This window comes from Somniosus microcephalus, chromosome 1 (assembly GCF_052327205.1).
Source record: "Somniosus microcephalus isolate GS21.2 chromosome 1, FLI_Smic_1.0, whole genome shotgun sequence".
NCBI lineage: Eukaryota > Metazoa > Chordata > Chondrichthyes > Squaliformes > Somniosidae > Somniosus > Somniosus microcephalus.
In genome coordinates, this window is record NC_140987.1 from 186,524,586 (window position 1) to 186,539,000 (window position 14,415).

Sequence of the window (14,415 nt, forward strand, 5' to 3'; positions counted from 1 at the left end):
ACATCAATATCCCAGGGATCACTATTCACCAGAAGCTGAACTGGACCAGCCACATCAACAATATGACTACAAGAGCAGGACAGCAGCTGGGTATTCACCTCCTGACCGCTCAAAGTCTTTCAACCATCTACAAGGCTCAAGTCAGAAGTGTGATGGAATGCTCACCACTCATCTAGATGGACGCAGGTGCAACAGTCAAGAAATGTGACAGCATCCAGGATGGACCAGTTCGCTTGATTAATCCTCCTGCTACTGGACTCAACACCCACCCCTTCCACCACTGGTACACTGTTGCTGCAGTATGTAAAATCTACAGGATAAAGTACAGCAACTCACCATGGTTACTTTGTCAGCACCTCCCTCCCCTGTGACCGCTACCAACAGGAAAAACAAGAGTAGCAATGTTGTGGGAACAAAATCACCTCAGTCACATATCCTCTTGACTTGGACCTATATCATCTGTTCCTTCATCTCTGCTGGGTCAGAATTCTGGAAATCCTAGCCAACGCCATTGTGGGAGCACTATTAGCACAACTATAGTGATTCAAGGAGAAGGCCCACTACCACCACCTTGGAGCAAATGGGGATGGATAATAAATGCGGCCTTGCCTACATCACCCATATAAATAAAAAAAATAGCAGGGAACTTACCAACGTTCCACTTGCAGTCTCCTGGCTGACGTTCTTCAAATCAGCCACAATAAAGGCCACCAGATAAGTGCTCATTTTAACACTTCTCCAAAACGTGTCTTGATACAGTCCATTGGCAATTAAAGTTGTGGTATTCTAGAACAGATTGCAGACAGATATATTGGAACGTTATTGAAAATATCCGCAGTGTTTTAAACCAGATTTTGCAGTTTTAAAGAAAACCTATCTTGCCAAAAGGAATACGTTCCTTACATTTATTTCATGCTGAAATTGGCGGTTTAGATACAGTGCCAGAGAACTGTACACTCAGCTGGAGAACCAAACTGAAACCCCTGTACTGACATTCACAATTGGGCTGAGGGGAGGGAGATGGAGCACCTTTTCACAAACTGTGGAGGGTAGAATCCTGAAGCTTAATTTACCCCTCTGCACCTCCACTTTTTAGGGGGAAAGACACAAAAGAAAAGCGAGGATTTTTTTGAAAAGTTGTTTTGAAAGGGTAACTTTGGAAATTCAACAGTTTTTGTGAACTCTCATCATATTACAGCTTTGAAGTCACAGAGTTTGGTTCAGTGTTACACACAGCAGTAAATAATCCACCATGGTGCGCAAGCTTTAGATTTTTTTGCTCAGCCTAATGTCCGCCACATACCAACCCACCACTCATTACATAGAGACACAGGCCTAGAAATTCAGTGGCCTGCGCCACCAGTTTGCGCCCAAAGAGGGCACTCAGTGGCTTTTGCGCCACTGGCCACACCTACCGCGATATTTAGCGGGGTGCTAATGGTGGCGTTAGCCTGTAGTGCTGCGCCGCCACCGATGACGTCATCGGTGTGCGCAGCGCCCCGATGGCCATATTTGGTCGCGCCCGCCTCTTCAGTGCCGGCCGCAAATAGCGACCGGTACACAGGGGCCTACCTGTGGCGGTAGTGGCGCTAGTTAAGGTGGAGGTGCGGCCGCTTTTTTGGCGCCCGCCTGCCCGCACCTCCGTCCCCAGCCTCCCTACACCCACTCCCCGCGGCATTGCCGGCTGTTTCCCGAGAGCCCGGCACTTCTCCTTGGTGCCGGGCTCATTTGCCGGCACTCGCGAGCGGGGATCGCGCTGTTGCAGGCACCTCCCCCTTAACAGTGGGAGGAAGGCCTGCAGTACCGCAGGCTGCCGTGCCGTAGCGTGTGGCGCTGCGGCCCTTAGCGCGCCGATATTCAGTTTCAGCGCCCCAAGCGGGGCGCGGGAAGCCTAGTTTAACGGCCCGCTTCCATTTGGGGCGCAGAAACTGAATATCCGGATGGCGCAAGTGGCTCCGCACGCAGCGGTAATTCCGGCGGCCAGGCGAGCTTGGCGCCCCAAACTGAATTTTTAGCCCACAGTCACTTACCAAAATCCAGAAAGAGATTTAGCCCAAACTAGATTTTATGGACTCCAAAGTACTGCGAGGAGTTTAACCAATTAAAACTGCACAGCCGACTAGCACAAGGCACTGGTGAACATCCTGCTACTGGTCCAGTTAGCAACACCCTAGATTAATGGGGTAGTGTCATCTGAAGCAAAGTGGAAAGAATCCCAGCCTCCAGCGATAGGTCTAGCCCACAAAATCCCACTGACAGCACCTTGGAGTATTGCAGACCTGCCTTCCTCGGGTGTCAGATTACAGAGTCTGTAACAGAGGAGAGAGCCATTTCTCAAATCTCATCACCAGGAGTACGATCTTGGAGCCAATCACGACCTGGTAATTAGACAACTGGGTCCATCTCCCTCTCCAACAGATTTTCCGTTTTGGATACTACTGGGGGAGATGGTTTCTCAGGGGAATGCAGCAAGAGCCAAATCCGTTGCACTACGAGTGGCTCAGCTGCACAGGAGGGGAGATAAAAGAGTGGGAGAGCAATAGTGATAGGGGATTCTATCGTAAGGGGAACAGATAGACATTTCTGTGGCCACAGACGTGACTCCAGGATGGCATGTTGCCTCTCTGGTGCCAGGGTCAAGGATGTCACTGAGCGGCTGCAGGACATTCTGAAGGGGATGGTGAACAGCCAGAGGTCGTGGTCCATATCAGTACCAACAACCTAGGTAAGAAGAGGGACGAGGTCCTGCAAGCAGAATACAGGGAGCTAGGAAATAAATTAAAAAGCAGGACCTCAAAAAGGTAGTAATCTCATGGCTACTCCCAGTGCCACGTGCTAGCGAGAGCAAAAATAGGAGAATAGACCAGATGAATGAGTGGCTGGAGATGGTGTGGGAGGGAGGGATTTAAATTCCTGAGGCATTGGGACCGATTCTGGGGAAGATGGGACCTGTACAAGCTGGACGGGTTACACCTTGGCAGAAACTGGACCAACATCCTCGCAGGGGGGTTTGCTAGTGCTGTTGGGAAGGATTTAAACTAGTTTGTCAGGAGGCTGGGAACCTAAGTGTGGGCCCAGAACGGAAAGAAACAAATCTGGAAGTGCAAGTTAGAAAAGTAGTCAGCAAAACTAGTAGGGAGCAGAAACAAAAGGCCAACAGTAAAGAGGGTCAAAGTGCAGAAAAATATTAAACAGGCAAAGTTTAAGGCACTTCATCTAAATGCACGTAGCATTCGCAACAAGGTGGATGAATTAATGGCACGAATAGAAGTAAATGGGTATGATGTAATTGCCATTACAGAGACATGGTTGCAGGGTAACCAAAGCTGGGAACTGAATGTTCCAGGGTACTCAACATTTAGGGAGGACAGACAAAAAGGAAAAGGAAAAGGAGGTGGCATAGCACTGTTAATAAGAGATGAGATCGGTACGGTAGAGATAAAAGATCTTGGCTTGGCAGATCATGATGTAGAACTGGAATCAGTTTGGGTGGAATTAAGAAACAGCAAAGGGCAGAAAACATTGGTGGGGGTTGTGTATAGGCCACCAAACAGTAGTGGTAATGTAGGGCACAGTATCAATCAAGAAATTAAAAGTGCATGTAAAAAGGGCAATACGGTAATCAAATTACTGGGCAAATCAAATTACCACTAATGGTGTGGAGGACGAATTCTTGGAACGCATGCAAGATGGTTTCCTGGATCAGTATGTGGAGGAACCAACCAGGGAACAGGATATTCTGGATCTGGTACTGTGTAATGAGAAAGGGCAAATCAATAATCTTGTGGTAAAGGGGCCTTTAGGGACAAGTGATCATTTTTTTTTTTACTTAATGTAAAATTAATAAGTACTAGCAAAATTAATGGGACTAAAAGTCGATAAATCCCAAGGACCGGATGACCTACATCCTAGAGTTTTGAAAGAGGCGGTCATTGGAATAGTGGATGCATTGGTTGTCATCTTCCAAAATCCTAGAGATTCTGGAACGGCTCCTACCGATTGGAGGATAGCAAATGTAACCCCGCTATTTAAGAAAGGAGAGAGAAAACGGGGAACTACAGACCTGTTAGCCTCACATCAGTAGTTGGGAAAATGCTGGAATCTATTATAAAGGATGCAATAACTGGGCACTTAGAAACTAATAGTAAGATTGGGCAGAGTCAACATGGATTTATGAAAGGGAAATCCTGTTTGACAAACCTATTGGAGATCTTTGAGGATGTAACTAGTGGAGTAGACAAAGGGGAAACGGTAGATGTAGTGTATCTGGATTTTCAGAAGGCCTTCAATAAGATCCCACACAAGAGGTTGGTGAACAAAATTAGGGCACATGGAATTGGGAGTAATATACTAGCATGGATTGAGAATTGGTTAACAGACAGAAAACAAAGAATAGGGATAAACGGGTCTTTTTCAGGATGGCAGGCTGTGCCTAGTGGGGTACCGCAAGGATCGGTGCTTGGGCCCCAGCTATTCACATCTATATCAATGATTTGGATGAGGGGACTAAATGTAACATTTCCAAATTTGCTGATGATACAAAGCTAGGCGGCAGTGTCCGTTGCGAAGAGGCTTCAAAGGGATCTCGACAGGCTCAGTGAGTGGGCAAGAACATGGCAGATGGAATATAATGTGGATCAATGTGAAGTTATCCACTTTGGTAGTAAAAACAAAGGCAGAGTATTTCCTAAATGGTGAAAGATTGGGGAATGCAGATGCTCAAAGGGACCTGGGTGTCCTTGTACAAGAGTCACTGAAAGTGAATGTGCAGGTGCAGCAAACCATTAGGAAGATGTAATGAAATCTGTTGTCTTGATCCTGTATTCGTTTTGCACTCATGTATATTACCCTCCCCCACTGTGTATAGTTTCACTTCCTCTTTCCCGACTAACCTGGGAGGTTCTAGGTCTTGGCTCTTGGCTCCGCCCCGGACTTCTCTTACATAAAGATCCCAGGATCTGTATGACTCACGCCTGTGAACCAGTCGGCGTGTTGAGATGTTAGCTCAGATCTTAGTGATTAAAAGCCAACTTGTTTAAGTCTAACACTTCTAGTTTTGTGGTTATTGAAGGCCCATCAATTTTAATCACTAAAGAATACTAAGATGGATCGACTCCTAAAACCAGAGCGTCTGGACTTGGATCCACATTCTGCTGAAGCATCAAATCAATTTGGACACTGGCTCAAATGCTTCGAACTCTTCGCGGGGGCCTCATCCGCTAGCGAGGTAGATAAACTGAGTCTACTGACTACTCGCGTAAGTCATCGGATTTATTCGTTCATCCGGGACGCCACCTCTTACAAGGAGGCAATCACTATCCTGAAGGCCCAATACCAGAGGCCGGTAAACGAAGTGTACGCCAGACATCTGCTGGCTACACGCAGGCAGCGACCAGAGGAATCAATGGACGATTTCTTACAGGACCTAAAGGACCTGGTCCGGGACTGTGACTGCAAGGCCGTGACGGCCAACGCGTACTCTGACGAATTGGTCCGCGATTCCTTCATCACGGGCCTCAAATCGAATTATATCCGGCAGAGACTGCTGGAGAAGGAGGTCCTGGACTTAAAAAAAGGCAGTGGCCACTGCGCGATCGCTGGACGTGGCCCAGAGAAACTCTGACTCTTATTCTTCCGGCCATGCGGCCCTCACCACCTCGTGCGCGCCGAGGGGGCCGGCATCTTGGAATCAGCCATCTTCCCCATCCAGGTCTCAGACCAGCTCTACGCCGCCGGAGTCCCCACACAGAAGTTCACCCAGGAGTCCTACTACAGCAGCAATGTCTCGAGGCCCGAAATGCTACTTCTGCGGCCAGGCCAAGCACCCCAGACAACGATGCCCAGCGAAGGATGCTATATGCTTCAAATGTAAGAAAAAGGGGCATTTTAGCAAAGTCTGCAGGGGGAATCCGATTTCCAACTCCGTCACCGCCTCGTGCGTGCTGTGCGGGCCGCTATCTTGGGATCCGCCATCTTTTCCTGACTCAATGGCTGCCCAGGGCCCAACAGTGGCTTCGATCACGGTGGATCAATCCAGGCCACACCTGTTGACAAAATCCATGATGGACATACAGGTAAACGGGAATTTAACGAAATGTTTAATTGACTGTGGGAGTACAGAGAGTTTTATCCACCTTAGCCTGGTACGGCGGCACTCATTAACGGTAACCCCTACACGGAGCAGAATTGCTATGGCTGCTAAGCCCCACACTTCGGACATTTTGGGCTACTGTGTGGTAACACTGACTGTAAAAGGCACGGACTACAAGGATTTTAAACTCCTCGTGATGCCAGAACTCTGTGTTAATGTAATCTTGGGCCTGGACTTCCAGTGCCACCACGAAAGTGTCACGCTAGCATATGGTGGGTCCCAGCCGCCACTCACAGTCTGTGGCCTATCAACCTTAAAAATCAGCCCACCCTCTTTATTCGCTAATCTCGCTCCGAACTGTAGGCCCATAGCGACCAAAAGTAGACGGTACAGTCTGGAAGACAGACACTTTATCAAGGCGGAAGTGGACAGACTCCTGCGGGAAGGCATTATTGAATGCAGTACCAGCCCGTGGCGTGCCCAAGTAGTCATAGTTAAAAATAGCGAAAAGAAACAGATGGTAATTGACTACAGCCAGACTGTTAATATTTATACCCAGCTGGACGCCTACCCTTTACCCCGCATATCAGAAATGGTCAACCAGATTGCGCAATACCGAGTCTTCTCGACTATCGACCTCAAATCCGCGTATCACCAGCTCCCCATTAGAACGGAGGACCGCCCATACACCGCCTTCGAGGCGAACGGGCGCCTCTACCATTTTCTCAAGAGTGCCCTTCGGAGCAACAAATGGGATCTCGGTCTTCCAACGTGAGATGGACCGCATGGTTGACGAGAATAAACTACAAGCTACCTACCCCTATCTGGACAATGTTACTATCTGCGGGCACAAACAGCAAGACCACGATCTAAATCTTGCGAGATTTTTAAAAACTGCCCTAAAGCTGAATCTAACCTACAACGAAGACAAATGTGTCTTCATCACAACCCGTCTCTGTATCCTCGGCTGTGTGGTGGAAGATGGGGTAATTGGACCGGACCCTGACCGATTACGTCCCCTAAAGGAACTGCCCCTGCCACACAATCCCAAAGCTTTAAAAAGGTGCCTGGGATTTTTTTCGTATTATGCCCAATGGGTGCCCAATTACTCTGATAAGGCCCGACCCCTCATTAAATCAACGTCCTTCCCACTATCAGCTGAAGCTCGGGAGGCTTTCACCAGTATTAAACAGGACATTGAAAGGGCAGCAGTGTGTGCAGTGGACGAATGCATTCCCTTTCAAGTCGAAAGCGATGCGTCAGACTTTGCCTTAGCTGCGACCCTCAAATCAGGCTGGGAGGCCTGTGGCCTTCTTCTCCCGAACCCTTCAGGGACCTGAAATCAGGCACTCTTCTGTCGAGGAGGCGGCACAGGCTATAGTGGAGGCAGTGCGGCACTGGAGACACTACCTAGCCGGCAAACGTTTCACCCTGCTCACCGACCAGCGGTCGGTGGCTTTCATGTTTAATAACAAACAAAGGGGGAAAATCAAGAATGACAAAATACTCAGGTGGAGGATCGAACTATCCACGTTCGACTATGATATTATGTACAGGCCGGGAGCCCTGAATGAACCCCCAGACGCCCTATCGCGGGGAATGTGTGCCAGCATTCATACGGACAAATTACAGGATCTCCACAACGACCTCTGTCACCTAGGGGTCACCCGACTATACCATTTTATAAAGTCCCGCAATCTGCCCCACTCCATCGAGGAGGTCAGGGCAATGACCAGAGCCTGCCGCATCTGTGCAGAATGCAAGCCTCGTTTCTACAGGCCTGACCGTGCACACCTTATCAAAGCCACACGGCCATTCGAGCGCCTAAGTCTGGACTTCAAGGGACCCCTTCCCTCTGCCGACCGTAATGTATACTTCCTCAATATCATTGATGAATATTCCCGCTTCCCCTTCCCTGCCCAGACATGACCAGTGCCACGGTCATCAAGTGTCTCTGTAATCTATTCTGCATGTTTGGCATGCCGAACTACATACACAGCGATAGGGGGACGTCATTCATGAGTGACGAGCTGCGCCAGTTCTTGCTCTCGAAGGGGATAGCCACTAGCAGAACCACTAGCTACAACCCCCGGGGTAATGGGCAAGTGGAAAGGGAGAATGCTACTGTTTGGAAGGCTGTCACGTTAGCCTTAAAGTCAAAAGGCCTCCCGACCTCCCGCTGGCAGGAATCCTCCCAGACGTGCTCCACTCCATAAGGTCTCTGTTATGTACTGCCACTAACGCTACCCCTCACGAAAAGGTGTTCGTTTTCCCCCGGAAATCCACCTCGGGCATACCTCTACCCGCGTGGCTGACGTCTCCGGGGACAGTACTATTGCGGAAGCACGCGAGAGGCCATAAAACGGACCCCCTTGTGGAAAAGGTACAGCTCCTCCATGCAAACCCTCAGTACGCCTATATCGAATACTCTGACGGGCGAGAGGACACTGTTTCCATAAAAGACCTCGCTCCCTCGGGGAGCGGAGAGAACGATGGGAGACTACCCGATGAAGACCTACACTACAAAGAGACAGGACGCCCAGAGGTATCAATACCCAACTTTAACCTGGAGGACACTGCAGATAACGTGGAAGACACTGCGGAGGCCCGGACAGCGGAGGAACCAGAATCCACTCCCCTAGAGGCACCCCAACCGGCTTTGCGCCGATCACTGAGAACTGCAAAACCTCCTGACAGACTCACTTACACCAACTTTTAAGAAACATCACCCCGATGGACTAAATCTATAGATCTATTTCATGAATGTAATGAAATGTTTTGTCTTGATCCTGTATTCGTTTTGCACTCATGTATATTACCCTCCCCCACTGTGTATAGTTTCACTTCCTCTTTCCTGACTAACCTGGGAGGTTCCAGGTCTTGGCTCTTGGCTCCGCCCCTGACTTCTCTGACATAAAGATCCCAGGATCTGTATGACTCATTCCTGTGAACCAGTCGGCGTGTTGAGATGTTAGCTCAGATCTTAGTGATTAAAAGCCAAATTGTTTAAGTCTATAACTTCTAGTTTTGTGGTTATTGAAGGCCCATCAGAAGACAAATGGTATGCTGGCCTTCATTACAAGAGGATTTGAGTACAGGAGTAAAGAAGTCTTACTCCAATTATATAGGAAATAACAGAAAATGCTGGAAAAACTCAGCAGGCCAGGCAACATCCGTGGAGAGAAATTAGAGTCGACGTTTCGGGTGAACCCTTTTTCAAAACTGGAAAGGAAATGAAATAGATCGAAGGCAGGGCTGTGATAGAACAAAAGAAGTAAAGAGACATTAAGAGGTATTCAAAACCAGACGAGATGGTAATAGGACTAGTGGAGACAAAAGACAGCTGAGATTAGTTGTGAAGTGTACTGGCAGAGAGACAGCTGCCATGTGGGAGAGAGAAAAAAAAAGGGGGGGGGGGGTAAGGGAAAGCCCAAAACAAAGGGGTGGAAAAAAAATAAGTAAAAATGTAATAGGGGCCGAGGTCATGATCTGAAATTGTTGAACTCGATATAGAGTCCGCAAGGCTGCAAAGTGCCTAATCAGAAGATGAGGTGCTGTTCCTCGAGTTTACGTTGAGCTTCCGTGGAACAATGCAAGAGGCCAAGGACGGTGAGGTCCGAGTAGGAATGGAGCGGTGAATTAAAATGACAGGCGACCGGAAGCTCGAGGTCACCCTTACGGAGTGAACGGAGTTGTTCCGCAAAGTGGTCACCCAATCTGCGTTTGGTCTCCCCAATGTAGAGGAGGCCGCATCGTGAGCAGCAAATACAGTATACTAGATTGCAAGAAGTACAAGTAAATCGCTGTTTCACCTGGAAGGGGTGTTTGGGGCCCTGGACAGCGGGAAGGGGGGAGGTATAGGGGCAGGTGTTACATCTCCTCCGCTTGCACGGGAAGGTGCCAGGTGAAGGGGAAGGGCTGTTGACATGATAGAGGAGTGGACTAGGGTGTCTCGGAGGGAGCGGTCCCTATGGAATGCCGAAAGGGGAAAGGAGGGGAAGATGCGTTTGGTGGGATCACTTTGGAGGTAGCGGAAATGGCAGAGGATGATCCGTTGAATGTGGAGGCTGGTGGGGTGAAAGGTGAGGACAAGGGAAACCCTATTGTGGTTCCGGGAGGGAGGGGCAGGGGTGAGGGCAGAAGTGCGGGAGATAGAACGGACACGGTCGAGGGCCGTGTCAACCACGGTAGAGGGGAATCCTCGGTTGAGGAAAAAGGAAGACATGTCGGAAGCACTGGTGTGGAAGGTGGCATCGTCGGAGCAGATGCGGCGGAGACGGAGAAACTGGGAGAATGGAATAGAGTCCTTACAGGAGGCGGGGTGGGAGGAAGTGTAGTCCAGGTAGCTGTGGGAGTCAGTGGGCTTGTAGTGAATATAGGTCGATCACCTATCCCCAGGAGATGGAGACGGAGAAGTCGAGGAAGGGAAGAGTCAGAGATGGACCATGTGAAGGTGAGGGAAAGGTGGAAATTGGAGGCAAAGTGAATGAAATTGTCTAGTTTGGGGCGAGAGTAGGAAACGGCACCGATACAGTCATCAATGTATCGGAAAAAGAGGTGAGGGAGGGGACCCGAGTAGGACTGGAACAAAGAGAGTGTGCCACATATCCCACGAAAAGGCAGGCATAGCTAGGACCCATGCGGGTACCCATAGCAACACCTTTGATTTGGAGGAAATGAGTGGAGTTAAAGGGGAAGTTGTTAAATGTGAGAAGAAGTTCAGCCAGGCGGAGGAGGGTGGTGGTGGATGGGGACTGGTCAGGCCTCTGTTCAAGGAAGAAGTGGAGCGCCCTCAGGCCATCCTGGTGGGGGATGGAGGTGTAGAGGGATTGTACGTCCATGGTGAAAAGGAAGCGGTTGGGGCCAGGAAACTGGAAACTGTTAAAGTGGCGGAGGGCGTCCGAAGAGTCGCGGATGTAGGTGGGAAGAGACTGGATAAGGGGAGAAAAGAGTCGAGATAGGAAGAGATAAGTTTCGTGGGGCAAGAACAGGCTGAAACGATGGGTCTACCAGGGCAGTCCTGTTTGTGGATCTTGGGAAGGAGGTAGAAGCGGGCTGTGCGGGGTTGGGGAACTATGAGGTTGGTGGCCGCGGGGGGAAGATCTCCAGAGGAGATGAGGTCAGTGACAGTCTTGGAAATGGTGGTTTGATGTTCGGTAGTGGGGTCATGGTCCAGGTGGAGGTAGGAGGAGGTGTCGGAGAGTTGGCGTTCAGCTTCCGCTAGGTAGAGGTCAGTTCGCCAAACAACAACAGCACCACCCTTGTCAGCGGGTTTAATGACAATGTCAGGGTTGGATCTAAGAGAATGGAGTGCTGCAAGTTCAGAGGGAGGTAGGTTGGAGTGAGTGAGGGGAAGAGAGAAATGGAGACGGCCAATGTCACGGCAGCAGTTAGCGATGAAAAGATCTAGAGAGGGCAAGAGGCCAGGGGGAGGGGTCCAGGTAGAACGGGAATTCTGCAAGCAGGAGAAAGGGTCAGTCGTGCAGGGTGGGGGGGGGGGGGGGGTGGTGGGGGGAAGACTCCTGGCCAGAGAAGTGGGCACGGAGACGAAGGCGGTGGAAAAAGAGCTCAACATCGTGCCGAGCTCAAAATTCATTGAGGTGGGGGCGTAAGGGGATGAAGCTCAGGCCTTTGCTGAGGACTGATCGTTCAGGGTCAGAGAGGGGAAGGTCAGAGGGGATAGTGAAAACGCGGCAGGGGGTGAGATTGGGAGAAGGGGGTCAGAGGAAAGTGAAGGGGAAGAAGGTTCCGGAGGGGCATTGGTGTCCAAGAGTTGACGAAGCTTGCGATCCTTGACATCGGAAAGGAAGAAAAAAAGTTTTTGTTGAAGCGTCGAAGGATGAAATGGAACTGTGGACCCGGACAGCTTTGAGATAGAGTGCGCCGGTGTTGCTGAAGAGAGAGGTCGAGAGTGTTCATGTGGCGCTGCATGGCGTTGAGCGTGGATCTCAGGATGCGGCGAGAGCAGTAGTTCGAGGAACGATGAATACCTTGGAGATATTTGTAATCCTGGGTGGATCCGAAACACGAAGGGTGGAAGTTTAGTTGGAATCCACGTGGAATACGTCGGAACCGGAGACAGTTGCTGAGGAAAATGATGTAGGACAATTACATAGGGCCTTGGTGAGACCACACCTGGAGTACTGTGTACAATTTTGGCCTCCTTACCCAAGGAAGGATATACTTGCCATAGAGGGAGTGCAACAAAGGTTCACAAGATTGATTCCTGGGATGGCAGGACTGTCGTATGAGAAGAGATTGAGTAAACTAGGCCTGTATTCTCTTGAATTCAGGAGAATGAGAGGGGATCTCATTGAAGCATACAAAGTTATTACAGGGCTTGATAGGATGGATGCTGGGAGAATGTTTCCTTTAACTGGGGAGTCTAGAACCAGGGGCCACAGCCTCAAGATAAAGGGTAGGCCATTCAGGATTGAGATGAGAAGAAATGTCTTCACACAGAGGGCGGTGAATCTTTAGAATTCTCTACCCCAGAGGGCTGTGGAGGCTCAGTCATTGGGTATATTCAAAACAGAAGTCGATAGATTTCTGACGAGTAAGGGCATCAAGGGATATGGCGATAGGGCCGGTGAATGGAGTTGAGGCAGAAGATCAGCCATGATCTCATTGAATGGTGGAGCAGGCTCGAAGGGCTGAATGGCCTCCTCCTGCTCCAAGCCACTCAGTTGTAAACAACCGCTACGAAAAACAATAAGAATAAAACCGGACGGACCACCCGGCATCGACCTCAGCACCGGAAACGACAACGGCAAACCCAGCCCTGTCGACCCTGCAAAGTCCTCCTTACCAACATCTGGGGGCGTGTGCCAAAATTGGGAGAGCTGTCCCACAGACTAGTCAAGCAACAGCCTGACAGTCATAATTACCGAATCATACCTTACAACCAATGTCCCAGACACCACCATCACCATCCCTGGCTATGTCCTGTCCCACCGACAGGACAGACTCACCAGAGGTGGTGGCACCATGGTATACAGTTGGGAGGGAGTAGCCCTGGGAGTCCTCAACATTGACTCAGGACCCCATGAGGTCTCATGGCATCAAGTCAAACATGGGCAAGGAAACCTCCTGCTAATTACCACCTACCGCCCTCCCTCAGCTGATGAATCAGTACTCCTTCATGTTGAACACCAATTGGAAGAAGCACAGAGTAGCAAGGGCACAAAATGTCCTCTGGGTGGGGGACTTCAATGTCCATCACCAAGAGTGGCTCGGTAGCACCACAACTGACCGAGCCCTAAAGGACATAGCTGCCAGACTGGGTCTGCGACAGGTGGTGAGGGAAAAACCTCCTTGATCTCGTCCTCACCAATCTACCTGTTGCAGATGCATCTGTCCATGACAGCATTGGTGGAAGTGACCACCGCACAGTCCTTGTGGAGCCGAAGTCCCATCTTCATGTTGAGGATACCCCCCACCGTGTTGTGTGGCACTACCACCGTGCTAAATGGGACAGATTTCAAACAGATCTGGCAACTCAAAACTGGGCATCCATGAGGCGCTGTGGGCCATCGGCAGCAGCAGAATTGTATTCAACCACAATCTGTAACCTCATGGCCCGGCATATTCCTCACTCTACCATTGCCATCAAGCCGGGAGATCAACCCTGGTTTAACGAAGAGTGCAGGAGAGCATGCCGGGAACAGCACCAGGCATACTGAAAAATGAGGTGTCAACCTGGTGAGGCTACAACACAGGACAACTTGCATGCCAAACAACAGAAGCAACATGCAGTAGACAGAGCTAAGCGATCTCACAACCATCAAAGCTCTGCAGTCCTGCCACATCCAGTCGTGAGTGGTGGTGGACAATTAAACAGTTAACAGGAGGAGGAGGCTCCAAAAATATCCCCATCCTCAGTGATGGTGGAGCCCAGGACGTGAGTGCAAAAGACAAGGCTGAAGCATTTGCAACTATCTTCAGCCAGAAGTGCCGAGTGGATGATCCATCTCGGCCTCCTCCTGAGGTCCCCAGCATCACAGATGCCAGTCTTCAGCCCATTCAATTCACTCCACGTGATGTCAAGAAACGGCTGAAGACGCTGGATACTGCAAAGGCTATGGGCCCTGACAACATTCCGGCAATAGTACTGAAGACTTGTGCTCCAGAACTAGCTGCGCCCCTAGCCAAGCTGTTCCAGTACAGCTACAACACTGGCATCTACCCGGCAATGTGGAAAATTGCCCAAGTATGTCCTGTCTACAAAAAGCAGGACAAATCTGACCCGGCCAATTACCGTCCCATCAGTCTATTCTCAATCATCAGCAAAGTGATGGAAGGTGTCGTCGACAGTGCTATCAAGC

General features: G+C 49.9%; 1 protein-coding gene across 1 annotated transcript in view; it reads right to left on the reverse strand.

Moving 5' to 3' along the window:
• The window catches only part of lnpep (leucyl/cystinyl aminopeptidase), a 132,676-nt gene that overhangs the window by 62,491 nt on the left and 55,770 nt on the right, over window positions 1–14,415 (reverse strand). Inside the window, exon 4 of the mRNA XM_085988124.1 lies at window positions 652–786. Coding sequence (XP_085844250.1) covers window positions 652–786 — 135 coding nt within the window. The remainder of the gene's footprint in view (window positions 1–651; window positions 787–14,415) is intronic.